A 27,282-nucleotide genomic window follows, 5' to 3' on the forward strand; every position below is an offset into this window, starting at 1 on the left:
GAATCCTCTCTCAAAAAACAAACTAAATCACTGAAACAAGGTATCACAATTTCACAACGAGTCTGAGTCCTCTTTGAGCTCAGCAAACGGTTAAGCAACCTGACAGCAACTTCAGAGGCATCAACACGTCTAATCCCGAATCCACCAACCACGAACATCATGTGACCAAGTAAAGAGGCCCAAATGTCTCCCTGCTCACCGCACGCGTCACCTTGTCGAGCTGCATGTAAGGGAGATCGTCCGCATCAGCTCCAGTCGATGGTGACACGCAGCCTGCTGCAGCTCGCCTAATCGCGCTGGCCAATTTGACGCATTCTCTGACCAGTACCTCCCTGGTGTAGAGGAGGAACGCTTGGTGCGAGCTCGTGGCCTTGTCCTGAAACTTCAGGTGGCTTCTCTTGACGTCCCCCTCTGCAACCTGTATCTGAATGCCTGCATTGTTCAGATGTTGCTGGTTTGCTTCTCCATCCGTGAACTGAGATTGGCAGAATACACATTGAAAGGTCAGAATCGTTTCTTATGCCAGTTTATTAACAGCAGGACATTTATCTGAAATTTCTGAAGCATCCATGCTCAGAAAGTCAGATTCATATTTTTCAGGTAACCGTGAATGCCTGGCAGAAAGAATGATGAAAAACCTGAGCTCAAAGAGTTGCAACATATTCAAAATTCAAGCTCCATGTTCATTTGAACATGGTACAGTGCAAAAGGTGCTGCATAAATTAACTTCACAGTTTGCGTAGACTGCTCGCATTAAAAAGATCCTACTTATGCGGTGCCGAAAAAAAAAGTATGTTGGAAATGAAGAAACTGCTGCCTTTTTTTTTGTGGTGCTATTAGTTTCACACGGTTCGGACACTGGGCAGTCCTAATTTTAGTTCACTCAACGAAGTAACTGAATATTGGGTGTTGTTCTCTCGTTGGTGTGAAGGGGGGGAATGCAGATGAAATTCGTTGCAACTCCGCATTGCTCTCTGAAAATGAAAGAACTCATCACCTGGCAACAATCGAGGTGCCGAGCACAAGTAAACCCGTGATCATCGCAGCACCTGTTCATCTTCTCTGATGACCAGAAGATCCTCACCCATCAGTGCATAACCAAGCAGCAGAAAGAAGAAGTCAAGACACAAAGACCAGTTGCAGTCAAGATGGAAATCAGGCACGTAACACAAAGGCATCAGCAGTATCACCTCATCAAGCGGCAGATGAGCACAGCACACCGGAGAGCAGAAGCAGGTGGCCGAGGTTGAAGGCAACGGGCAACGCCGGTCGCCGGAGCAAACGACGGCCGGAGGCCCGGAGCCGGTGCGTTTCAGAAACTCGGCAGATCCTTCCGCATTTTGGGACAGTGGCTGCAAGGGTTGCTATGAATGATGCTAAAAGGTGAGAGGAGAGGCTAGCTGCAAAGCTTGTTTCTGAAGTTTTACCGGCCATGATTTGCGGCGTGTAACACGGAATAGGTTGACATGATTGTGGCAGAGCACGGGTGTTCAGCCTTTATGTTTAATCCGTACTTAGGCATCGATTAAAAGGGCTACCGCGTGCGCTTTACCTTCCAAGCTTGTGGGTTGCTCCGTCGTCGTCTGATTACCCTGCTAATTTTAACTCTGACGCCGCATGTTCCCATTGTTACTCTGACATGAACTCATCTAAGTTTCTTTTCAGGCGTGCAGGTCTGCTGCATCCTTACTGAACAGTGAACACGCACTGCCGCACCGTATGCATCCTTCGTCGAGCACTCGAGCTACAACACCCCCGTCCCCACGACGCGCCGGCGTTTGGCGGTTGGGCCACCATCTCGTTCTCAAATCTAAAGTACATTTGACTAATTAAAATTGCTAAGTAAATATTGTTGCCAAAATTTATTAAAAATCGATATTGTAAATATTGGCATACGTTTTAGAAATGACGGCAGTATATTTATTTATCTCAGTAGTTGTGTACTTACGACTACCCCCTGTATTCGATTAGGATTAACCCGCCCGCGGGCAAACTCCACCCTCATAAAGCTAAAATCTACCGCCCCAGCCCGTGATCTGTGAGAAATGGGGCGACACATTGCCGGCCTGGATCCGTCGAAAACGTTCCGAAGCCCAAAAGGAACGCGCACTGTGAGTTAGAGTGAGGAGGCCTCTCCGGCCATTTCCAGTGCAGAGCCCATCCACCGGACCACCACACAAGTCTGTCGTGGTGGTGGGCACTAGGGAAAGCCAACCGCCTCGGCTGGTGGTGGCCGCTCAACTGGCTAAGGCGCTAAGCCGTTTAGCATGAGGGTGGATACGGTGCACCTAGTGGACAATGGTGGGGAGCTCATGCTGGTGCATCGTATGATACGTCCAATCCCTGACGCAGAGGACTGTTTCAAGAGCAAGAGGAGTTATAAGGTGTACCGGGTAGATTTGGATGCAGGGAAGACGACCCCTGCCCATGGCCTTAGTGGGCGGGCTGTTTTCATCGGTTACAGCCGCGTTCGCTTTCTGTATCCCCTCAGGTATGTTAGAGTTTACGATGAAAAACTAAGTTAGATTAGCTTGGAGATAGATCTTTTAGATGTCTTTGTTGTAAACTTATCGTACTCTAGAATTCCTTGCCAAACCGGACATGTAGCAAACTCTTGCGCTGTCGCGCACGTATAAACACGCACCCGTCGTGACCTTGAGTTTGAGACCGACGTTTCCGCACCTCTGATTTCTTTCATGGTCATCAGAGCCACCCCTTCCACCTAGATCAAACCTCTATGGCATCAAGCTCGAGCGCTGGTTCCTCCAACCCTCTCCTTGGGATCCAAGCTACCGAGAAGCTGACCAAGAACAACTTTGCGCTATGGCGAGCGCAAGTTCTCACGGCCATCCGCGGTGCTCGTCTTGAAGGCTATGTCACCGGCAAGGTCGACCCTCCCGAAGCCGAGATCGACGAGAAACAAGCTGACAAGGAGGTTTCCAATCTGGCACATGAGGAGTGGTATGCCCGGGACCAGCAGGTTCTAGGGTTTATCTTCGTGTCCGTATCCAAAGATGTGTTGACAAGGATCGCCGATGCAACATAGACAGCCCAAGTATGGCGAGCAATTGGGGAGATGCATGCTTCCCAATCCCACGCACGATCAGTCAACATGCGCCTCGCCCTAGCTACCACCAAGAAGGAATCCATATCCATCACCGAGTACTACAGCAAGATGAAGGGGCTCGGCGATGAGATGACGGCTGCAGGAAAGCCCCTCGACGACGAAGAGATGGCCGGCTACATCATGAACGGGTTGGATGCTGAGTTCAATCCCATGGCATTTGCTCTTATTACAAGAGTAGAACCGATCACCATGTCTAGGTTCTCTCAACTATTAAGTTTTGAGACACGGCTTGTTCCACAGCAAGGAGGATCATCTTCATCTGCTAACCTAGCTAGCAGAGGAGGGCGTGGTCGCATGCGTGGTCGCGGCGGCAATTGAGGTCGCGGTCGCAACTCTAATGGTGGCGGCCATGGTCGTGGTGGTGCACCACATCAACAGCAGCAACGCTACCGCACCAACGCCACCACATCCAATGACGCAAGACCAACCTGCCAAGTCTGTGACAAGAAGGGGCACATAGCCATTGAGTGCTGGTACAGGTTCGATGAGTCTTATGGCGCAAATAACAAAAGTGCAGGTTCTGCTTATGGCGTGGATAGAAATTGGTATGTGGATCTAGAGCGTGGACACAAATTGGTATGTGGATTCTGGAGCTTCCGGTCATGTTACGGGAGATCTTGAAAAGCTTTCCACTCTTGATCATTATGGTGGCAAGGATCATATCAAAACAACAAATGGTTCAGGTATGGAAATCACTCACGTTGATCATTCTATTGTTCAAACCCATAATCGTGATTTGCATCTTAATAATATTCTTTATGCCCTTGAAGCTAGAAAGAATCTTGTATCCGTTCATCGCCTTGCTCTCGATAATTCTGCATATCTTAAATTTCACCCCAACTTCTTTTTGTCAAGGATCACGCAACGAAGAACACAATCCTTAGAGGGCCATGTCGCGGGGGACTTTACTCTCTTCCAAGAAATTCATCCTTAAAGTAAGCTTTTGGTGTCACCAGGCCTTCGTTCGAAAGGTGGCACAGTCGCTTGGGTCATCCTTCCCCTAGCATAGTTTCTAAAGTTGTTAGCAATTACAACTTGCCATATTTTGCTGAGTCAAATGAAGAGTCAGTTTGTGATGCCTGTCAACAGGCAAAGAGTCATCAACTCCCTTATTCAAAATGTTTTAGTGAATCTAAATATCCTTTGGAACTTGTGTTTTTTGACGTGTGGGGCCCTACGCTTGATTCAGTAGAAGGAAGAAAAAAAATACTACGTCAGCTTTATTAATGATTTTAGTAAATTCACATGGATCTACCTCCTTAAACATAAGTCAGAAGTGTTTCAGAAATTCCATGAATTCCAAAATCTCGTTGAGAGAATGTTTAATAGAAAAATTTATAGCTGTGCAAACTGACTGGAGCGGAACAAGAAGCGCCGTCACTTCTGACGGCACGACCTGGTCCTCTCGTGCCTTGTGCCATGTCGGATCTGACTTCCAAACACATGAGGCACGCGCTGTAACAGTATGTTAATTTTTTTACTAGATCCGGGTCACAGTTTTTGCAGTTATTGTTATGTGGATACTCGTATCTTTAATTACTCATCGCTATATAAAGAGATTTTTATGCATAGAAAATGGATATATGAAGAGATTTCTATACATAGAAAATAAATACATGAAGAGATTTTTAAGCACAGAAAATAAGAATTATCCTTTTTTAATGACTCTATTGAAGAATAGCAGTCGTTAATTAGAAAGTAGACTAATTGATTGATATTGAAGAATAGCTCGATGGAGGCATTTTCATACTGTGCTGGTCCCAGCACGGTTTAAAACGTAGGTCGTGCTATACAGTCCATCATGCTAAGATTCTAGACACGGCACAGTCCTCGTATTCGTATCATGCCGGTGCCGTCGAAATTTTTTTTATACCGTACCATGCTCGGATTGTACTAAAAACCGTACAGTAACCCGCTAAAAAAACCTGTACCGTAGCCCGTTGAAAAATAGCACACTCCAAGTCGCAGCTCTACTTCCGACGACCGAGCCTCCCCGTCCACGTCGTGCGTTGACGACGGAGAGCCTGGCCTGCGAATCTGCGATTCATAATGTTCTGGGCCTCGATAACAAACTGGGCCGTTCACTTCAAAAGAAAAAACAAACTGGGCCAGGCAGATTTAGCGGCCCACGCGACGCTTCCGCTCGCCTCCGCCGGATCGGATCCCACCGCTTGTTCCCGATCGGACGGATTCCGTGACCTCCCGGGTGGACCACCCGGTCGGTAAACAAGACACCGTCCACCCTCTGTTCTCCGGCTCCGCCGCGGTCGCTGCCTTCTCGCCGCCGTTCGCCGGCTGTTGAGAGGCGCTGGGGTTTACGAGACCATGCAGTCGCGCTACGCGCTCATCACGATCCCTCGATCTGTGCGCCGCGAGCGGCTCCGGCTGGCATTGCCGTGCCGCGCCGTCCGCAGCGCAAGCATGCCGACGATGGCCTCGCCGCCCTCTGCACACGCACACCGCCGAGCAGGTGGCCCGAGCTGCTCCGAACTGGTCCATCCGCGCGCTACAATCGATGCACACCTCTGTTGGGATGGGCGCGCCGCGCGCGGCACGGCCATGCGCCCATGCCTCTTCCGCACGCGCAGCGCCGCGTCGCCTTGTGTCTGCGGCACCCGGCCGGCCGTCCGCTCTGATCCAACCAACCGCGCTCAGAGCGCGCGCAGCTGGTAGCCGGGGCGGCGCCTTCCTACGGCGACCGATCAGCCTCACCTCCCTCACCGTCTCCCGCAGAACGAATGGAACCCGTGGAGTGTGGCGGTGTGGTAGCTGGAGAGGATGAACGCTTGTGGCCTTGTTCTGAAACTTGAGGCACCTTCTCTTGAAGTCTCCATACGCCGGTTTCTTAACAGCAGGTCGTCTATCTGAAATTTCTGAAGCATCCGTGATTTCCTGACTATCGAGTGGTAATTGGAATATCTGGCAGAAAGAATGATGAAATGCCTAAACTGCCTTTTTCTTTTCTCTCGTGCTTTTAGTTTTACTCCCTTCAGACTTTGGGCGTTCATTGTTTTATGCGAGAAATGGAGAAACGAGATGAAATTCCATGCAACCTTGCTTTACTCTTGGAAAATGTAAAAAAGAAGAACTTGTCACCTGGCAAAAATCGAGGTGGTGAGCACAAGTAAACCTCCACAGATCCTGTTCATCTTCTCTTGTCAGCAGAATATCCTCATTGATCACTGCATAACCAAGCTTCAGGGAATAAAACTCCAAGAGACAAAGACCAGTTGCAGTCAAGATGGGAGTTCAGGTGCCCGAGGTTGAAGGCAACAAGCAATGACGATCTCCGGAGCAAACGATGCCCGGAGGTTAGCTGAGAAGAGGAGAGGCTAGCTGCCTGGCTTGTTTTTGAAGTTTTACCGGCCATGATTTGCGCTTTACCTTCCAAGCTTGTGGGTTGCTTCCTCGTTCGATTACCCTGCTAATTTTAACTCTGACGCATGTTCCCTTTGTTACTCTCACCTGAACTCTCAAGCTTCTTTTCAGGTGTGCAGGTCTGCTGCATCCTTACTGACCACGCGCTCCCTCACCGTCTGCATCCTTCGTCGAGCTACAATGCATCCTCGCCATCTCTGGCCTCTGCGTGCCCTCGACGCGCCGGCCACGGCCGGTTGGGCCACCATCTCATTCTCATCTGTCGAGTTCCTTTAGCGGCGGCGCGCGAGAGGATCAGTATGCGGCGGCTTGAAGCGTGGATTCGGCTGAAGGCGCGAGCAAGGGATGCTTGGCGTTCCGGCTCAGAGCTCTCGGAGGCCGGGGCTGGCGGGCTGGCGGCGCGACCGCGCGGGGCGTTAATGTCGCCGACCGCAAATAATTGCAAAACGCCCCCTCGTTGGGATTGCAATTATTAATCGCGATCCGTGTATTTACATATAGAACCCTAAATTGTATAAATATATACAAATATACCCTAAAATTTGTATCTGACTCCCTGGATTGGATCGCGATTCATAATCACGATCCGACTATTTACATATAGACCCCTATAGTTTGCAAAGAGGCCCCTGGTTTGGCTCGGATTGGCTCCTCCCGTCCGGCGACGGCTGATGGGCGAATCTTTGTGACGGGCCGGCGGGTCTCATCGCCGACCTTGTCCTCGCCGACGAAGTCGCCAGCTACGTCCGCTTCAGAGCCGCGTGCCGTCCGTGGAGGCGGTGCTCCTCGGACCCGCGTGTGTGCGGCGTCCTGGACCGCCGGTTCCACCCGCGGCGGTGGATCACGATGGTCCGGGAGGAACATGCTGCCAGCCCACACCGCCGCCGCTTCCTCAATGTCTCCACTGGCTAGTGCATCTAGGTGGACCTCATCCCGGAGCTCCGCGGCCACCGCCTGCTCCAGTTCACCACCGAGGGCCTCGTCGTCCTGCTCGGCGCGAAGACCAACGCCGGCCGCGTGCTGAACCCGCTCATCACGCGGCAGGTAGCCGAGCTCCCGCCGGTCTGGGCTCCGAGTTCATTCCCCACTCGCCCGACAGCTCGGGTCTTGCCGACGACCGCACCTCCCTGCTCTATTTGTGCAGGATCGGGACGCTGGCCTTCGACAAGCCCGGCAATGTCATTCGCGGGCCGCTTCTACGGCGTCACCGCGGATGCCGTCATGGCGGACACAGTTTGCCCGGGGTTCAATCCCGTGGAGAGAACTGGCTACGAGCGTATTGGCGCCTAAAGTCTCAAGGATGGAAGCATTGGGCACGTTTTCTAGCTGTTTATGCAAGCGGCTAGTTTGGCACTCACCAAATGACACTAATGATGATATTCGTTCATCCCTTGATCCTTCAGATTCACCTCTGCGGAACCGGTCCGTCCGCGCGCTACAAAGCGGCGAGGCGCGCCGCCGTCGGGGTGGGCGCGCGGCACGGCATGCCCCCTTGCAGCCCTTCCGGCTTCCGCACGCGCAGAGCGCCGCGTCGCCGTGCCTGCGGCACCCGGCCGTCCGTCCGATCTGCTCCAACCAACCGCGCTCCGCGCGGAGCTGGTAGCCGAACCAGCCTCGCCTCGTCCCTCGCTGTTGGACGCCGCCATCCTGTGGCACGGTGGCAACGACGACCTCACGTCCTCACTGGGTCGTGGCTCCGTCTCGCTCCACAGGACGCCGCCGAGAACTCAGGCCTCCAAGGCTCCTACTAGCAGGCAACAATACGTGCCGCTCCCGACTTGTCCCGGTAAACACGTGCTGGACCACCGCTACAGGGAAAGTATGTCCTGCGATGCGATCGACCACGTGCTGCGTGCTGCGTGTCCGTCGCTTTCTAGGCCTTTTTTTTTTCTTGCTCTGCGTGTCAAACTGGCAAGCAACGGTCCTACTAGCTTTTAACGCGCGTCTCATCTCTCACGTGGCCCTAATTGAGCTGGCCGGTGCTCCTCGCTAGGCCTTCAGCTTTGGGATTATTTTTAACTGCAAGCAAGACCGGTGCTGCTTGTCGTCTACAACATGCTGGCGAAACCGTAAACTAAAATATGGTCGCTTTCCAGCGTGCGTGCGTCGCTTCACGCGGCAGATTGATTGATTTTATTATATCTTCGCGCGGCTATCTATCTAGAGCTCCCACGCCACGTTTCTATAAAGTTTTTACGACAAAGCCGTTCGACGGGGCCTTACATTTTTGCATAGTTTAGTTGGGCGGTTAGCTCTGATCGATCGCGGCGGTTCCACAGTTCAAATCCGCGTGTGGTTCCAGTTGTTACCGCTCCTTGGGCCACTGCTTGCAGGACGGTGACGTCAACAAAAGATACTGCGATCGAGAGGACGCCTTGTTGTCTTGCGAAACGGTAGAGATAACACCCACGCCCACGTGTCCCGTATCAGGACATGGGTGTGTCATCCGTGTGTACGTGGCACGGTGGCACCCACACGGCCAAACGGCACTCGCACGCTGCAGGCCAGCCCAATCGCGTGATCACACACGCTGTGAAAACTAGCCCTGCAGCTTTTGCACCATGTGTAGCATGTGCGGGTATCCTCGCTACTTACAAATAAATCAATCTCTCTCTCTCTCTCTCTCTCTCTCTCTGGACGGGAGCGTTTCGTCGTGGGCCCCCAACCAACTGAACTGCAGCCACAGAACTAATACGCGCTGCTATATAATATATGAGCGCACCTGGCAGCTCAAACGCCTCAAGACATTCTCATTCCTCTACAATATCTTCTCCGTCTGCCTCTCCGACACAGAGAAGACTGATCGAAGAGACGCTAGCTCCAAGAGAGGCAGATCCTTGCAAAGCGCACAGCATGATCCCAAGAGCGCCGAGCCTCTTCCACCTCGAGGAGGGGGTGGGCGCCTCCACCTCGACGCCAATAATGGCGGCGGCCTCCGGCGCCGCCGGAGAGCTCGTCGGGCTCCGCCTCATCATACAGCCGTCGCCGAGGAAACAGCGCCCGACGGTCCTGAGGAGATCGGCGGTGCGGATCGCGGCGGCGGCGAGCGCGTCCAGCAAGTGCGGCCACGAGAACGGCCGGATGTTCGTGGGGCTCGAGTTTTTGAAGCGCTGCTTCTGCTGCCACAAGAACCTGGACGCCACCATGGACGTCTTCGTGTACAAGTAAGATCGAGATACCACGCCCCTAGCTAATTAACTTTCCTCAATCTCATGAATCATGCACGGTGATGCTCCTTCATCACCGTCAGCCTTCAGTTTTACTCACCTGGGATTCCGGTGAATTTTGCAGAGGGGAGCAAGCGTTTTGCAGCGCCGAGTGCCGGTGCCAGCACATGGCGAAAGAGGAGCGGCGGGAGATCGAGATGCTCATCAGGAAGCGCCGCGACGCGTTCCACCGTCGGCACGCTGCGGCGGCTCCCAAGATGCAAGGATCGAATCGGCTCATCATGAGACTGCAAACCGCTGCACGATGATCCTTACACACATATGTTGAAGACAACTTCTGTTATTGCAGTCTCATATACGGTGAAAATTTTGTTGCCTTTCTTCAAATCAGAACAGAAGAGTGCCTTTGTTCAGTCTGAATTGAAGAGAAAGCTGTCGCTGTGGGATGGATATTACTGTGGACACTTGTTGACTAGTAACGTCAACCATGTGTTGTCAATCTTTGTACCTTTTTGTATGTAGATGAGTCAAGTTAAGGAGGTTTGACGGGCTAGAAAAATAAAATGAAATATATTTAGAATCAGAGGGAGCATTTGATTAGAGTGTGACTTGCCTAGGAAGTAGCAAATTTGTGAATACAATTAAATCAAGCAGGCTAATGGAGATATGATTATTAACTTGCTAAATTCATCCAAAATTAAAAAAGGACTAATTAGTAGCTTGATTTCCATAAGAATTGAGAAGCAAGAAAACTAAAAGAGAGTCCAGAACAAATGAATACTTCTGAATAGAATATTTATCTCAATTTCCATTTGAGTTAGAACTCCTTAAAAAAAATAAAAATTGTGATTTGATTTAAGAAATGAACCACCTCATCGAAAATGCGTCGATAGCACAATTGGTGCATGATGAAGAACCAAAGTGATCTAATATAAGAATTCAGGTCCAAAAGAAGGTGAAGAACCGAAGTGCTTATAATGGAAGATTAAATCGATATTAGAACCTTATAGCAGTTGTTACATGAACCTGGAAAGAGACAAATAATTTGTTCTATTAGTTGCTCACGTGCATATCCAGATCGAGCTTGCTTATTACAGTAACCATTCGCGTCGATCACCACACAGTACCGCGGCAGCGCATGGTCGAAACGGTCGATTGGATCGTTGCGGCGACACACACACACACACACACACACACACACACACACACACACTAGGGCGGGCATACGGGAACGCAGTGAGGGCAGCCGGCCTTGCACTCGCGCTTCGTGTCGTAGCACAGCGGCTTCGGCTTCTGGTTCAAGCAGCAGAAGCAGTCATGCGTAACACAGCCCACCTGGGCACAGAATACCAGCTTCACCTTGGTCTCGTCGAGCGTTGTAGCGTTGCGGCTTCTCTCCGTGATGAGGCTGGACGCATGGCTCCTCGCAGTTCCGACGTCGAGGAAGTGAGGACGGCCCGCTTCAATAAGATAAGATGCGCTCATCATCAGCACGATGCAGTATATTCATCGGGACCGATTCAATCAATGATAAATGAAAGTAATGAAAAAAACAAAGATGATCAGATGATCGCGAGATGCCGCTTACACTGCACGGGCGATGCAACCAAGATCAGGTGCCATCATCGCCAAGCACCCCAAGCCTCCGTATTTGCACCTCATGTTCATCTTGGATCTGAATGGATGAATGAGACTGAATGAAATGACCATCTGACCGCCTACAATATACCCGCACGCACGTGCTGTACCTAGAAAGAAATGACCTGCGCAGTCATGACTTGCTTTTGTACGTATGGAGAGAAAGACTTTACTTTTTTTTTGAGGGGAGAGAAAGACTTTACTTACCCCCTGCTGCAGATTGCAGAACACCACCGGATCCTGACTATATATGTAGATTTGCCACCTCCCAAATCAGATCCATCCCAGCCCATAAACACGTTTGTAAGCCCAGAGAGGAACACGGAAAAAATGGGCCTGACTAGCCCATGTAAGGGCCCAACAACACCCAATCCATCCGAGCTTTTCGTGTCTCTACGCGGCCTCATCGAACATCTGCCATTTTCCCGCTCTCCGTCCTGCGCGGACAGCGAAATACAACTTCTTGCAACTGGAATTATTCTATTATTCAATTGCCTGGCATTTCATTCTTTTATATTGATATATAAGCTTGGCACTTTGTGTTCACTTCTCCACCCTGTGCAGGATCAGATCGCTGAGCTTGACGAGACCACAGCTCATCGCAGCGACGAGGTGAGGTCAGTTCTCCTTGCAGCAATCCTGTCCGATGCAAAGTGCCAATACCGCTTTCTCCAGAAACTTGGGCAGGCCGCAGCCACCCTGCCTGGTTTGCGGTCTGGTCTGGCTCATTGATCATTGAGCTCACGACACACGACGATGGAGTAGGGACGACTACTTAGCATCTATTATATTAATATAAATATAAAGGAGTGTTAAAAAAACCACCAAGTTCGTTGAGAGGGGGTACAGATTCATACGATAAACTAAAAAATAGAATGATTTACAACTGATCGGATCAATAGTGAGAACTGAGCAGAAAAAGAAAGCTACATCAGATGATGATATATGTCACTTACAACGAAACATTTGCTGGGCCAATCAGCTATGGTTAATAAATATCCAAAAGTTTAATTCATATCCAATATGGTAGGAAAAAGGACCTCTTCACGTGTGCTCATCGATGATGTCGTTGATGATACCGATACACGAAGTGGAGTAACTCGCGTACGGCAACTAGGCCTAACGACAACTGACAGCCACACAGGATCAGATCACCAGTGGAAACTGAACAGGAACGAATTACAGGAAACACTTTTAGGGCCAATCAGCGGCGATAGGCTCAATGTCCCGGATGATTTCTGTTTTGAACCTTCTAGGTTTGCTGTGGGGAACTCCCCCACGATTTAATTTCAAAAAAATGTGGCCAAACCATAGTCCGCGAAGCTGACTTTTGAAGAGCACGACAACAAGCTCTTCCAGGAACATGCCATCGGCCATCACACCATGCACCATGATGTGTGTCCGCTAGCTATGTGAATCTGCCACTTTGGTGAGAATCTTCAAGTCGGATATCAGAAACACTCCTATTATATTTACGTTGTCATAGGTTTACAAGGTTGAATTCTCAATTGAATTTAGGGAGCAAAATAAAATTGACGAGACAATGGCAACAATGGATATCACAGTGCAACAAGCACGTACAATCAACATGATCAAGGTAGCATGCAGAACTCAATGGTAGATAAGAAAATTATCAAAACTGACGATCAAACCTACATTTTTACATTTTTCTATCTTGCGAGGTCATCTAAGCACTAGGAAAGCGCAACAACAAAATGCAAATATATAGGAGTCCATGATTTTCGTTTTGAGGTTTTCAGTAATCCTACATTGGATAAGGCGGAGTAGGCTATCGGCATAAGAAGCTTTATTCGTGCGGTATGCATAATCGAAGACCTGTTACATCGCAATGCAGCTGAGATGATCATGATCATCGGTTGCGAGACAAGTGGAGCATCCCATTCAAGCATTAATAAATGCGGCAAAGGCGAAGCAGATGGGTGTGTGCCGGCCATCTGTGTCGTGTGATTTGAAGTAGCAACGGTGATGGCATCTGGAGGAATGAGCGGCTCTACAAAGAATCTTGATTTAGAAACAACGTAGAGCTACTATGATAACGAAGAAGAGAACATCAGCGGTATGGTGTGGAATCATGGAGCTGCATGCAATTCAAAAATAATAGATGATGAGATAATGCGTAATTCACAGAGTGTGACGACAACCATAGAATACAAGAACCACTATGATCAAAACAAAGGAAAATAAAAAGAAAAATAAGAAGTGTGGATAACATAGGAACTAAAGGGGATGCATCCGCAACTTATTTATGTTTTGATTACAACTCAAAATAAAATTCTAATTATTAGTTTTGGTGGTATACATTGAGCTACCCACCTAGATATTTCTACTAAAAGTATAAGAATAATTTATAATGTTAAAAAGAACTCACAAACAAAAATGTACAATGCCAGCCAAAAACCTAAAAATAATTACATTCATGTTGATAATGTCTGAATCTTTATATTGCTTTCAGTAAATAAGTAAAAAAGATACTTTTATAATCCTTTTCTCCATAAATACCTTGATTTGTTACAATGATATGACTAAACAACTATTTGCATTCATTTATTTTGAAATAAACCATCAAAAGTATTGGTATATAAAAGCTAGCTACCCGCCCTAATTAGCGCGGGTCACCTTGCTAGTATTTCATAAATTGCGGCGATACGTCTATTTCAAGAGCAGCAGTATGCATACTAATTTGCAGAGAGAGGACTTGCACGTCTTTAGTGACATGTTGATTGCTGACCTGAAAAAGTTTGAGGCATCCCTCCTTCCACTGAGTTCCACTTGCCAACTTTTTCAAATGAGCATCAGCGCTAATCCCCCGGTCTTATCGCTAAAGCTCAACCCCACTTGCTCAGTTTAGCAAAGGATTAGCGAAGCAGTTAGGTTAACCCACCCGCTTTGGTTTAGAATAAAGAAAGCTCCCGGCTGGCCACTTGCCAATACAGCCTTTCCCACAAACTGGGGGGCGGCAGGAGGCGGTTCCGGTTTGGCGACGCCCACGCCGCCGCGGCCCACGCTGACAGGCTGACACCGTATCTCTGCGGCGCCGCGTGTGGCCGCCTCGCCGCGGGCTCCGAGGCGCGTGGCGGGCACACGGCCTCCTCGCCGCGGCGCTGCCGCGGGCCGCAGAGTAGAGAGGCCGCCCCGCCAAGGGTGGATCGCCGGAGAAGCTCAAAACCGCGGACCGGGGCACGCCCGGCTGCTGCCGTCGCTGTCCCCTGCCGACAGCGGCCTGGACGCAACTTGGACGGAAGGCAGGAGGCAGATGCATTGCACCTCCTCCTGGCGACCTGGCGGGATCCAACCGCCGCCGATAGCGACGAGGACAGACGAGCGGGCGGGCCCGTACCGGCGTGTCCGCCCGCGCCGGCCTTATCCCCTCACACGCTGCGATGAAGCTGCCCGCCTGCCTGCCTGCTCGGCTCGCCCCGCGAATTTTGGAGCCCCCACGTCACGCCAGCCACGGCGTCCGTCCGTCGCCACCGCACCCACTTGACACCGCTTTCTCCTAGCCCGTCGCGTCCTCCACCCTATTTAACAGCGCCTCGACGAGCCGAGACCTCCATTCCAAACCAAACACAACAACACAAGAGCTAGCGTCCCACTAGCAGTGACTCGCTTCAACAACTAGCAGCAAGAGTAAGAGAGAAAGCAAGCAAAGATGTGTGGTGGTGCCATCCTCGCCGAGCTCATACCGAGCACGCCGGCGCGCCGCGTCACGCCGGGCCACCTCTGGCCCGCGGCCGGCGGCAAGGGCAAGCAGCAGCGGAGGGCCGACGACTTCGAGGCCGCGTTCCGGGAGTTCGACGAGGACTCCGACGAGGAGGTCGAGAGCAAGCCGCTCGTGTTCAACGCTTCCTCCTCTTTGGAGAAGTCGACGAATCAGCAGCAGCAGGCGGCGCCGATGCCGAGCAGGCGCCGGAAGGCGGCGCAGTACAAGGGCGTCCGTCGCCGCCCGTGGGGCAAGTGGGCCGCCGAGATCCGCGACCCCGTCAAGGGCGTCCGTGTCTGGCTCGGCACCTACCCCTCCGCCGAGGCCGCCGCGCTCGCCTACGACTCCGCCGCGCGCGACATCCGCGGGCCCAGGGCCAAGCTCAACTTCCCCTCGCCCGCCGACGCCGCTCCTGCCGCCGGGCGCAAGCGCGGCCGCGCCGCCGAATTCGTCGACCTCGTCGCCGACGAAGAGGACGAGCAGCAGTACTACGCGGCGTCCGTCGTCAAGCACGAGGTCGGGGCCACCGAGAGCGAGAACTCCGAGTCCGGCGGCGCCCTCCCGGACTTCTCGTGGCAGGGCGTGTCGGCGTACGACGAGGCCCCCGCGCCGCGCCCCGCCCCGGAGGCCGTCGAGGCCGAGTACCAGAGCGGCGCCAGCAAGCGCCCGAGGACCGAGCCCGAGAGCACCGATGAGGCGTCGCCCCGGGCCTCCGACTCCGAGTCGGACGCGCTGTTCGACGCGTTCCTCTTCGGCGACCAGCTCGCCTACTTCAACGGCGCCGCGTACGAGTCCCTCGACAGCCTGTTCAGCGCGGACGCCGTGCAGGGCAACGCCGCTGCGGACGAGGGGATGGGCTTGTGGAGCTTCGACGACGGCTGCCTCGTCGAGGACAACCTGCCGTTTTAAGCTTCTCCGCTGTGTTCAAGTTCAACGTCTTGTAAAATTACGGATGGTTTTGTGATCTTGTCTAGTTTGTAACTTTGGATCGAGGAAGAGATGAATTTACCGTTCTCAAAAGATCTTGCCTCTCCCTTCATATGTGCACGAGTTGATAATCATCGCACTCTTCTTAGTAACTGGTTTAATCAAAAGTTAGTTCATGAAGAAAAAATGGTTTATATCCAATAAAACCTGGAAAGAAGATAGAGGAACCAGGAAATTGAAACGATCAACGAGGTTCCTAGTCTGTCCCCAGAGGAAAGCCGTCAAGCAACGCCATTGAAACAGGCAAAGCATGTATTGACCTGCAAATTGAGAGCCTGATACCTCTGGTTGCTCCGTGAAGTCTGCAAATTAAAGTCGCGTGCACCATTAGTACGTTGTTCTACGGTTGACCAGAAGACACTAGAACCAGCCAACCTTCATCCGGCCAGAGCAAGATTGCATCCTACGACACGAAGATGAAACACAATATGATTCTCGGTAGTCCTACAAGCGGCCCCCCACCCCCCCCCAACAAAAAAAAAGATATTGATATGATCCTAGCTTAGAGATCATATTCTACAAGCCCAAAAGGGTATCGATCCTATATATCTCATGAGAAATCTGTAGGATATATACTATAGGATCATCATCGTCACACTTAGCTTTAACACCACCTAGAATTGGCTAACGCTTATATCCATTTCAGTTCTACTCCCTCCATCCCAAATTACGAATGGTTGGCTTATCATTAATAAGTTTTGTTTTAAAGCCGATGTTAAATTGAAAATAACATGAATAAGCCCACTCAAGTTCACGAAATCAAATATATTTACCAAATCGATATTACCGACTTTAATTTATTTTTTATGTTACATAAAAATTATGTATTTTTCAAAAATATAAAAAGGAGTTCTTATAATATCGCGGAGAGGTATACGGTAACACATCACTGCACTAGATATTTTACGCAGGAGGAGGCAGAGTTTAACCCATCTTCTATTTTACAAAGTCCCTATTCATTCAGCGATGACACGAGATATTGTTGAAGATTCATGATGAGGGAAAAAAACACAGAATGATAAGATAAACTTTGCCAGCTGCAAGCCTCAGCCCCAAAACGATAGGGAAAAGATATTTCTATCCTTTTCATCGTCACATCGGTTGCATTGTTTTGTTGGCAACCCACTGGGAGGAGACACTGAACTTGGCTCCCCTTGCTTGCAGGGCGTCGCTCAAGTTGCGTATTTTCAATGATACATGTCGCTTCCCACCATCAGAGCCAACCAGCCCAGCTAAAAAAGTGTCGACATACGGGCTCCATCCCTAAGATTAAAATATATATACAATTAATTTTACAGTTAATTTATATTTAATACCTATAATTATCATCCAAATATCCGATATGATCCGGACTAAAATTTAATCGTCGGATCCAAACACCCTCTAAAGCACACCATCTCCATGATCTCCTGAACAGACAAACCAAGATGTTGCCATCCCTATCATCACTGCTCCAGGCCAGGCCTGGCTGTTTGCACAGTGCACCTGTATCTTCAGTGCTATTTTGTAATTTTGATATGTATATGTAGGAGCTAAGTTATCCGTACTCTGGGTTTTGTCATGCATGATGCGTGTGTCCAAAGTCTTCATTTTTCGCCGCTCCACCTCGCCGCACTGCCTCGCCTGATTGGTACCTGAAATTTCTAATCTCCCTCTTCACTCCATTCTCTTCATCTTCGATTGTTCAGTGTGAGATCCATTCTATTCTTTTCATCATCCTAAGCTGCTGATACCGCTCTCCCGGTGATACCGGGACCGGAAGCGATCCATGGTTTTGCGTTCCATGGTGGGCACCGGCAGGGCAGCCTTCAACAGGAAAGCTGGTTAGCAGCAGTGCTGAACTACTGATACAATAGTCGCCAGGTGATTACTGATTGGATGATCCATGTATAGAGACAACTACATTCATAGCAAGACGCTGGATGCAGTCATGAGTCAGCATTGCTACTTCCGATCGGAAAAGGTAGCATCGGATGGCTTGCTCGATAGACTAATATACTCATCCAGTTGATGCTAAATACTAGGATTGTAGCAACATAAAACTAGCATGATCCATCCAATCGCATGAACTAGCTTTTTAAGCGCCACGAGAGTCATCCAGCGTCCACTTGGTGGTAGATACAGCCGTCCTGGAAACTGGCAGGCCGCACCAGGTTTCGGTATCGCACGATTCCGCCTTTGAACCTATCCATCTCAGCGGGGAACAAGGAGAGGATTTATCAATCGATTACTGTGTTTTTTTTATGAAACGAACTCAATCAATTTACTGTGTTACTGAAATCCGTACTACTGCGATGTACTGTACGCCATTTGATAAAGTTTCGCAAATTTAATCGCGTCTTTCAGAAGAAGAAAGATGAGCTGCTAAGCCCCATTCGGACGTGTTGACTTTCAGGTCGACGTGAATTACTGCAGAGAGACACTCGCGAAAGCAGGAGGAAGCAGTCAAAGCAGCCATGAATCCATCATGCTGTTCTTGATCTGATTGGTGGTGGGTGGGACGAGTCTTCCCTGACGTCCTCCTTTGACACTGATGCGTGGGACCGGGCCCACGCGTCAGTGACTCAAAGTCAGGAGGATGGACGTTAGAGGAACCGTTTCCGGTGGATGGGGGTGGAGTGCAAAGCCCAACAGCCCATTGGCATCTGCCATCGGCCAGCCCTTGAATGAGCCGCGACTGCGATGATGTCGTCTCCCATCAGTTCTGGAGCCCCCCTCAAAAAAAGAAAAGAAAATCAGTTCTGGAGCCACGCGCCCTAGCGGCCAATCGTAGTCGGATCGTACGTGCTGACCTGGAAGTCGCTAGGCCCCCCTTTTTCTTTCCATCGTTTCCCTCTTCGTTGGGGACGAGGCCCCGCCGTCGCGGCGTCGCGTTCGCGGCGCTTTTCTTTCCTTCTCGGCTTCTCCCGCCTTTGCCCTTGACCCCTCGCCCCGTCCAAGCGGCTCCCGACCTCCCTATAAAGTCGCCACCGCCGGCGACCAGCACCATCACACCACTACACCGATCTACAGCTGCTTCACTTCACAGAATCACAGTTCACAGTCATCACTCCGACCGTCAGAGCAAGATGTGCGGCGGCGCGATCCTCGCCGAGCTCATACCCAGCGGCGGCCGGAGGGGAGCCCCCGCCGCGGCGGCCAAGGACGACGACTTCGAGGCCGCCTTCCAGGAGTTCGACGAGGACTCCGAGGAGGAGGTCGTGATGCTGACGGAGCGCAAGGCGTTCGCGCTTGGCGCCGCCGGGGCCCGGCGCAACAGGCGGCCAAGCCAGTACCACGGCGTCCGGCAGAGGCCGTGGGGCAAGTGGGCGGCCGAGGTCCGCGACCCCGTCAGGGGCGTCCGCGTCTGGCTCGGCACCTTCGCCACCGCCGAGGCCGCCGCGCGCGCCTACGACGACGCGGCGCGCGACCTCCGCGGCGCCGGCGCCAAACTCAACTTCCCGTCCTCCGACACGGCGCGCACCCGCAAGCGCCGCGCCGCCGTCAAGCCGACGCCGTACGTGGACCTCGTCGACGGCGACGATGCTCTCGGCACTCACGCGCCGTCGGTCAAGAACGAGGCCGCCGAAACCTGCGGCACCATCTCCGGCGACAGCAGCTGCGGCTCCCTGCCGGAGTTCTCGTGGCAGGGCATGTCCGCGACCGACGACGTCGTGGCGCGGCCTGATGCTGACTTCCGCGTCGAGCCAGACATGTCCGTGGAGCTCGGCTGCCCCAGCAAGCGGGCCCGGACCGAACCCCAGGAGGAGGAGGTGGTGGCGCCACCGGCGGCGGCCGAGGGATCCGCCGCCCTGCTGTTCGACGCTTTCATGTTCGGCGACCAGTTCAGCTTCTTCGACGGCGGCGCGTACGAGTCTCTGGACGGTCTGTTCGGCGGCGACGCAGTGGAGAGCAACCAGAGCGCGGTGCTCTGGAGCTTCGACGACGACCGTCTCGTCGAGGACACCATGTGTTATTAGTTGTTGGCTTGTCCCCTGCCGCAGGAGCCCTGCGCTTCAGTGCTTCACTGTCACTGTACAAATGCTCTCGTTGCTGTGAGCAAAGCGTCCCTGTAGTTTGCAACTCTGTGCGCAGCATATGGGTTTTTTTCGAGTCTGGATCTTCAGTTCCCATGTGCTTAAGCGATCAATTTCTGAGCTGCTAACATCTGAACTGAACGTTACAATCTGCTTCTTGATCGTTCAGCGATTGCTAGCATTTTTTCTCTGATGAAAAGGACGGTGCGTGATCTTGTCGTAGCGTTTAGCCAGATACGTGTAAGACGCTGCCTGTGTTTACCCGCTGAAGCTACGGGTGGTCTGAACTTGGTTGATCAGCCTGACAGTGGCAGCAGATCATCGTGTGATGCAGAGGAGCGGCGGACACGAGAGGCGGCTCCCCGTCGCGTGGGCGTGGTGTTCGTCGGCAGATGCGCAGCGCGTAAGATGTGGAGTGCTCCTACTACGGATTCCTCGGCTCGGGTACATGAACGTTAGTAAGATGCACAGGTCCCTTTTCCTAACGCAAGTTGGGCTACCAAGTTGTGCAGCCACAAACAAGTTGGTCTGGCACTGTGAACTCACAGAGGCGCAATGCTTTACTGCCGTACGCCGTCTCTCTGCCTGTCTGATTCTCTGCACAGAGCGATGGCTAATATTGCAGCCAAATGCCGAGTGAGATATTATGGGAGAAAATGGGAAACCACCAGAAAAAATGCCATCATGTTAAAACAAAGGATAATAAAATTGGCAAGGTAGCCTTAATATGCGAGGCTTTAGTATTTGAAAATGACAAGAGTAGCTCTATCTAGGAATGTAGTTTTTTTTTTGCAGAAGTATATCTTTATATGTTTTATAATTATTCTGTAAAACAATAGTAGTAGAGATTTGGGTTTATGAAATCACTTACTTATTCGTGACTAGAGCCTAGAGAAGAGGATCGGAGATCTTCGTCTTGCAAGTTGCAAGTTTCATGTTTGTCAGTAGACACGCCGCGCGAGGGATGCAATACGGAGTCCTGAGACACATACAGGTTCATCGCGCGACTTCTCTTTGCGAAGCAAGTGGTACTACAAGTTGTGCAGTCACAGCCAAGCTGAATCGCACTCTGAACTCACGAAATCTGCCTCTCTGATTGTCTGACGAAGCTACGACCTATGGCCAGTGTGATATTGTTACCAAGGATTTAATATGGAAAAACAGGAAGAAAAATAGAAGTGAAACTGTGAAATAAACAGGATAAAAACCATAAACACAAATATAGACCAGCGTAGCACGTCCTATATCCTCATTGAGCTGTGGTGGTTTTCCTGATTGTTGCGTCAGGAAGTTCCCATGGCATACGACAAAGAGGTAACTTTTGTTAGCATGAATCACCGGTATAAATTATGTTCTCCTAACTAAAGCATCTAAATACTAATGAGTAGGCATTTCACTTTCCACCTCCCTATACGATAAGTGTAAATATTATAAATTCATCGATGACCTTTCCCGAAGATAAGTAGCCATGCCGTTTGTGGGAATACCAGAAACATGATAGAAAGCGGTGGTTGTTTTGGTTTACTACATATCTATATACATGGGATCATCAAAGAGAGGCATGCTCCCTTAGGAAACAAGTAAAAAGAATGTGCAACTGGTTTTACATACTCAATTGCCACTGAATATAAATACTTAGCAAGTTCGGCGGAAGTTGGCAATACAAGTTTCTAGAATACCAAGTATGTGGCGGCGGCCATGGCGGTTTGGTAAGTCTTGTGATTATCTAGATGATAAAGAATTTGCTAGATAATAAAGAATTGTGTCAAATAATTATGTTCTATACCAACAACCTTTATTTTTATTTTTTTTGGGAGGGGGGTCGTCTATTTGACAAAGAGAAATTAAGTAAAAGTGTCATTCCAATGGAATTCTAAAAGTGAATATATACTTACACTCTATTTTCTAATGAACAAGTCCATTTTAGTACCCTCACCAATCTACTCCATTTCAAAAAAGGTGCTGTTTTACTTTTCTAATTATCAGAAACCAGACTATTTGTTAACAAGTATTCTCTCATTTTTTATAGATATGGTGTATTAGGATTTCAAAAGGTTAAATTTTGTAAGTTTTGGCCAACAACTAGTCATATACGTTTAGAGTCTAAAAGTTATAGCAACAGATTCGGATTTCACATATTTTTTTAATATGATACTGGCTTTGTAATAATTAATCGTATATTTAATGAATCAAAATTTTCTTTTAAAGATTGTTTTCAAACCCAATACGCGTTATAATAAATAGGGGGAGGGAGTACATTGCTTTGCTTTGGGCAAAATAGGCGGAACGTGGTGACCACAAGCCATACCCAAACATAGGAGCATTATTGAACGTGCCATTGGGCTTAAAGTAGTCAAAATTACTAGCTGCATTATGATGGAGACATGCTTAGTAAAGGTTTTAGTCAGATAAGATTTCTGTTTAGCTGATGTGCCCGTTCTAATCCCTTGGCTCTTTGTTGATCTGTTTGCTCTACCTTAAAACTAAGTTGTTGGCGTGACGCCGACGATGGTTGTTGTTATGTGACCGTGACATCATTGCTCAAGTAATCAACGTTGGCGGGCTAGTGCAGTGGGACGAGACCGATGAGCTCGCCGGCGTCCTTTTGCAAGTTTATCATTGACGGCCAATGCAAGTGGGGAGGAACGTGGCCTTTGCACAAGTTGCTCTGGATGGTTGTCAGGCCTGAACGGCGACGAGGGATGAACCGGCAGCTGAAGGGACACACACCCAGATAGTTGTAGCGCAAGTGGCATTAACCGACGAACAGAGCACAAGATGCTCCTCCACTTGCAGGAGCCTGCATAGTAGGACGATTTTCCATTAGTGCTAAACTACTAATGTAATCAGCAAGAATTCGTGCTTAGCCCAAGAACGGTCAGATTTCTCAAGTGAAGCATTAAACCAACTTGCAGCAGATAGCTAGCATACATAATATTTTCTGAAAGAGTCGTCGTGATGAAATGGTTTATGGCCAGTCATCTACTTTGCGGCATAGTTTTCTGATTTTTTTTAACTTTGCCTGTAGCAATTAGCATAAAACATAGAGAGAGAATTTCATCAACCTAAAAGAAGTGAAGAACTAGGTGGCTTTGCATATAATAACTTCATCAAACTAACACTGGAGTTCAATTTTGTCCATTGAACTATGAAAACTGGATAATTTGCGCCGTTAGCTAATTTCAAAGACGGTTTTGCCTTTTTTTAAAAAAATGGTTTGGTCTCTATAAATTCATAATTAATTTATTTTCAATCATAAGAATATGAAAGCAGTATTAAGAATTTTTTTCTAAAAATATAATCTACCTATGTGTGCTCTATTTAGAGTTATATGGATCTTTTAAGTTCATGTTACTAGAGATTTATTACTCGTAGTAGTGACCGTTATTTATTTAAATTTTTGTTTGGCACTTTACTTTATGTTGATCACATGATTGTTTGAGTCCTGCCTCATTTGAAACCTATTATTACCTAGTTAAGCGATCAAAATAGAGTAAAGGGAAAGCCATGCAATGCCTAAATAGGATCGATATATGGTGAAGCATGGCATTTGCTGGTTGGTGTCGCCTTAGAGATCTTTTGTGTACTCAGAGCTCACCATCTTACTTCTCAGATTGTGATTCAGGCTAAAATGCGGATCAGAAGCCATTGGGAAAATCCTTATATGTGCGTGTCTTCGTCATTTCAGTTTGATATGTGCGTATCTTCGTCATTTCAGTTGGACGGGAAGTGTGAATCACCTTAGTTCCTTCAGATTTTATCTGAAAAAAATACAACCCAGACCCCGTAAGACAGGTGGCATGCTAGCTTGCGAGTCGCGTGGCATGTGGCATTCTAGTCATCATGCCAAGTCATCCGCCAACGGTCCTAGGTAGCTGGTTTATAAATCTGTTCCCTCCGTCGGCAGCCTCCGTGGTTCTAAACAACACGAACAACCCAAGAAAAACTTTTCGGAACGGTGAACAATGTGCGGAGGCGCCATCCTCGCGGAGCTGATCCCGTCGCCGCGGCGGGCGGCGTCGAAGCCGGTGACCGCGGGCCACCTCTGGCCGGCGGGCTCCGACTCCAAGAAAGCCGGCAGCGGCAGGAACAAGAGGCTCCAGCTCGCCGACGTCGACGACTTTGAGGCCGCCTTCGAGGACTTCGCCGACGATTTTGACGAGGAGGAGGTTGAGGACCACCACTTCATGTTCTCGTCCAAATCCGCATTCTCCCCAGGTAACCGATCAACATCGTGGCTCATTCGATTCGAGGGTTCAATAATCTGTGACCGGCAGAATGTTCACGCGCGTTCTTGGGTCTGATCGTGGCGTGCACAAGAGCTGTTAGTGTAATCTCAAGGGAAAGAACTCTTGTAGCCCACGGCAGGAGCGCGGCGAGCCAGAAGAAGCGCGGCCGCCGCCATTTCCGCGGCATCCGGCAGCGCCCCTGGGGCAAGTGGGCGGCGGAGATCCGCGACCCGCACAAGGGCACCCGCGTCTGGCTCGGCACCTTCAGCACCGCCGAGGACGCCGCCCGGGCCTACGACGTCGAGGCACGCCGCCTCCGCGGCAGCAAGGCCAAGGTCAACTTCCCCGCGGCCGGCGCGCGCCCGCGCCGCGGCAACCTGAGAGCCGCGCCGAGACTGCAGCGCCACCATGCCGCAGCGCAGCCCGCGTTGCTTGCAGGAGAGAATCAGCAGGAGGAGGAGATCGCCGTGAAGCCTGAAATTGAGGCGGCGTTCGACGTGGGCAGCTTCTTCGACATGACCTTCCCCGCCTTTCCCGCGGCGCCGCCGGCCATGGGGAGCTCCTTCACCGGCAGCACAGGGTCGGAGTCCGGTAGCCCCGCAAAGAAGCTGAGATACGACAACGACTCGTCCGATGGGATGAGCTCCGGCGGTGGCTCCGCGCTGGAGCTCGCTGACGAGCTCGCGTACGATCCGTTCATGGTGCTCCAGCTGCCCTACTCCGGTGGCTACGAGTCCCTCGACGGCCTGTTCGCCGTCGACGCCGCCCAGGACGTGAACGGCGTGAACAGCGACATGAACGGTTTTAACCTGTGGAGCTTCGACGAGTTCCCCAATGACAGCGATGTTTTCTAACGCGCCCTACCAGTTTCGCTCAGCTGTAAGCACCTGAATTCATCACCATGGCCTTTTCTGTTCCTCTTGTTGACTTGTTCATCGACCACCCTACGTCACGGGCTCTGATTCTTGGTTCAGGGACGGCGCCGGTGCTCAACCGGACGATCGATGCAGCTGATGAGGGCGACTGCCGATCGTTTGCTTGTTGATTGGCGTGTAATCATATGTCAGAGTACTGTACTGTAGTGCTTGAGTTTGCTCGCTAGATTATTCTGCATCTGTACTGCCGGCCTCCTGATCAAACTGTACTCTACTCTGAATATTTGTACTGCTCGTTTGGTGCTTCCTATTGTGGGTCAATAATCCTATGAATTTGATCATGTCGGCAGTGGTCGTATATATTGTACGGTTTGTGATTGTTATGCCATATAAGTTTGTGAACCTGGTTCTACATACTAGCCATCCTTCCATGTTTCAGTCTAAGTATGTAATAAGGAGATCATAATTTTCTGAATCGTGTCAGATGGTGAACAATTTTGCATCTTTTATAGGTTATTTTTATTAATTGTTACAGGGGAGAAGCATTCCCACCGGATTTGCATTGATAAGAAGCAATATAACCACAGATCAATGACCTTGTTTTTAGGGAAAAACGAGGTAAAACCACAACCACAAAGATAGCAATTCAGATAAACTAGGTCCCAACAAACACCATGTCCAGCACAAGGGTATAATTCTAGAAGTCCTTTCAAGCTTGAAATTACATATTTGCAAACATGAAAAGAAAGAGACTCATGCCAATTAGCACCCCTGCAAGGAGTTCAGAGACTCGCCAAACAAACAAGGAGTTCAGATAACAGAAACATAGTATATTCCTACTATGTGGTGGCAGCAGTTCTTTGCCATTTCATTTGATCCCATGACACCAAATTCTGACCACCTGCAAAAATAATTGTCTCATTTTCCTGGGCATTCTTATTTTCAGAAACAGTCCTGTGAGCTGTGATTCCAGAAACAGTCCTGGATGCGGAAACCGCCTCGCATTCCGGTGGGCGCACCACCGGTTTCCGACGGCTGCCGGGCGATAATTCAGGCTGCAATTTGCACATCTTGCTGTTATCTTGCTCGCCCCGATGTCGTCGCGACAGCGACTCGGCTCAGCTACGTTCCAGACCGAGTCGAGTTGCAGGATTCTCAAGCAAAGATAAAAAAAAAAAAGAAATCCCAAGTGGAAGCAAAAGGCAAATGCTTCAGTCCTTGTCCTTTTTTTTCTTTATTTTTTTGATAAGGTCGGGCCTTGCATTTGTTCGGCAGCACCTACTCTTACCTCCAGAAAACTGCCAGTTGCCGCGGCTCGGCCCTCTGCGTAATCTGCCCCGTGATGATGGCCTAATTTTGCGGCCCATGATTCCTCGCAACGATTGGATCTTCCCGGCATGGTTGCTGATAAACTAGCTGCCTAGGGGCTAGACCCCCCAATAATTTGTTTGGCTACTCTCACCTGTTCCGTTAGCCGGAGAATTCCCCCAGTACATATGGGATCGAGAGGAATTATAGCATGTTTGATCCAGTTCCTCAAAAATAAACAAGAATCCTCGATCCTCCAGATGCGAAGTTCTTTTCAGCAAAAAAAAAAAAGTTCCTCGCAAGCTTATCCTGCTATCCACCATTTCTGGGTCAGAGCGACACAACTTTCTAGAACGATAACGATGAGGCTACTAGGCTAGTCTTTTTTTTTTGGAAGGACGATAAGGCTAGTCAGTGCCACTTTGAGTTGTATCTTCAGACTTCAGAGCCCTGTTACTTGCCCATGCATGTGGAGAGATGCTTCTAATGACTCTCAACAAGTCTGTCCGTCTCTGGTCAAGGGTTGTAGCCTCTAGAAGAGATTTGGGATTCACTATCCAAAAGAAGAGGAGGAGATTTGGGGTTTGGTTCTGAAGTTGCAGAGACGGAAGCGCCTCCGGTCGATCTTCTGCTCCTCCGAAGTGGAGCCTGGAAGAAACAGAGCAAACGGCGCTTTCGATGATGAATTTGCTGCTTCATAATCTGAAACTTGTTGGAAACAACAGCATTTCGTATTCAAGCCAAGAAGTCAACAAAACAGAGACGGAGTGCAGATGATCCATAGCTTATAGAAACAAGGGCTCCGCCTCTTTCTGCTGAAACGAACGCAGTCGATG

General features: G+C 50.0%; 4 protein-coding genes across 5 annotated transcripts; all 4 read left to right on the plus strand.

The window, feature by feature from the left end:
- The first annotated feature begins 9,224 nt into the window (after positions 1 to 9,224).
- Positions 9,225 to 10,255, plus strand: LOC112876031. Its single transcript, XM_025940061.1, has 2 exons — positions 9,225 to 9,669; positions 9,797 to 10,255. Exons 1-2 carry the CDS (start codon positions 9,359 to 9,361, stop codon positions 9,978 to 9,980), a joined length of 495 nt encoding a protein of 164 aa, XP_025795846.1. The 5' UTR covers positions 9,225 to 9,358; the 3' UTR covers positions 9,981 to 10,255.
- Positions 10,256 to 14,871: 4,616 nt separating this feature from the next.
- Positions 14,872 to 16,064, plus strand: LOC112877737 (ethylene-responsive transcription factor ERF073-like). Its single transcript, XM_025942095.1, has one exon. It carries the CDS (start codon positions 14,981 to 14,983, stop codon positions 15,938 to 15,940), a length of 960 nt encoding a protein of 319 aa, XP_025797880.1. The 5' UTR covers positions 14,872 to 14,980; the 3' UTR covers positions 15,941 to 16,064.
- A 2,804-nt stretch (positions 16,065 to 18,868) lies between these two features.
- Positions 18,869 to 20,186, plus strand: LOC112875727 (dehydration-responsive element-binding protein 2D-like). The gene has a single exon (XM_025939680.1). It carries the CDS (start codon positions 19,087 to 19,089, stop codon positions 19,975 to 19,977), a length of 891 nt encoding a protein of 296 aa, XP_025795465.1. The 5' UTR covers positions 18,869 to 19,086; the 3' UTR covers positions 19,978 to 20,186.
- Positions 20,187 to 23,934: 3,748 nt separating this feature from the next.
- LOC112872637 (ethylene-responsive transcription factor 1-like) lies at positions 23,935 to 25,613 on the plus strand. 2 transcript variants are annotated; one of them, XM_025935701.1, is made up of 3 exons: positions 23,936 to 24,252; positions 24,393 to 25,142; positions 25,238 to 25,613. In XM_025935701.1, the coding sequence occupies exons 1-2, from the start codon at positions 24,000 to 24,002 to the stop codon at positions 25,115 to 25,117; spliced, it is 978 nt and encodes a 325-aa protein (XP_025791486.1). In that variant the 5' UTR covers positions 23,936 to 23,999; the 3' UTR covers positions 25,118 to 25,142; positions 25,238 to 25,613. The 2 variants fall into 2 exon arrangements, with proteins under 2 accessions (XP_025791485.1, XP_025791486.1); XM_025935700.1 differs by having other exon boundaries at positions 23,935 to 24,252; positions 24,393 to 25,613.
- Positions 25,614 to 27,282: the final 1,669 nt, after the last annotated feature.

The sequence above is a fragment of the Panicum hallii genome, chromosome 9 (genome assembly GCF_002211085.1).
Source record: "Panicum hallii strain FIL2 chromosome 9, PHallii_v3.1, whole genome shotgun sequence".
Lineage (NCBI taxonomy): Eukaryota > Viridiplantae > Streptophyta > Magnoliopsida > Poales > Poaceae > Panicum > Panicum hallii.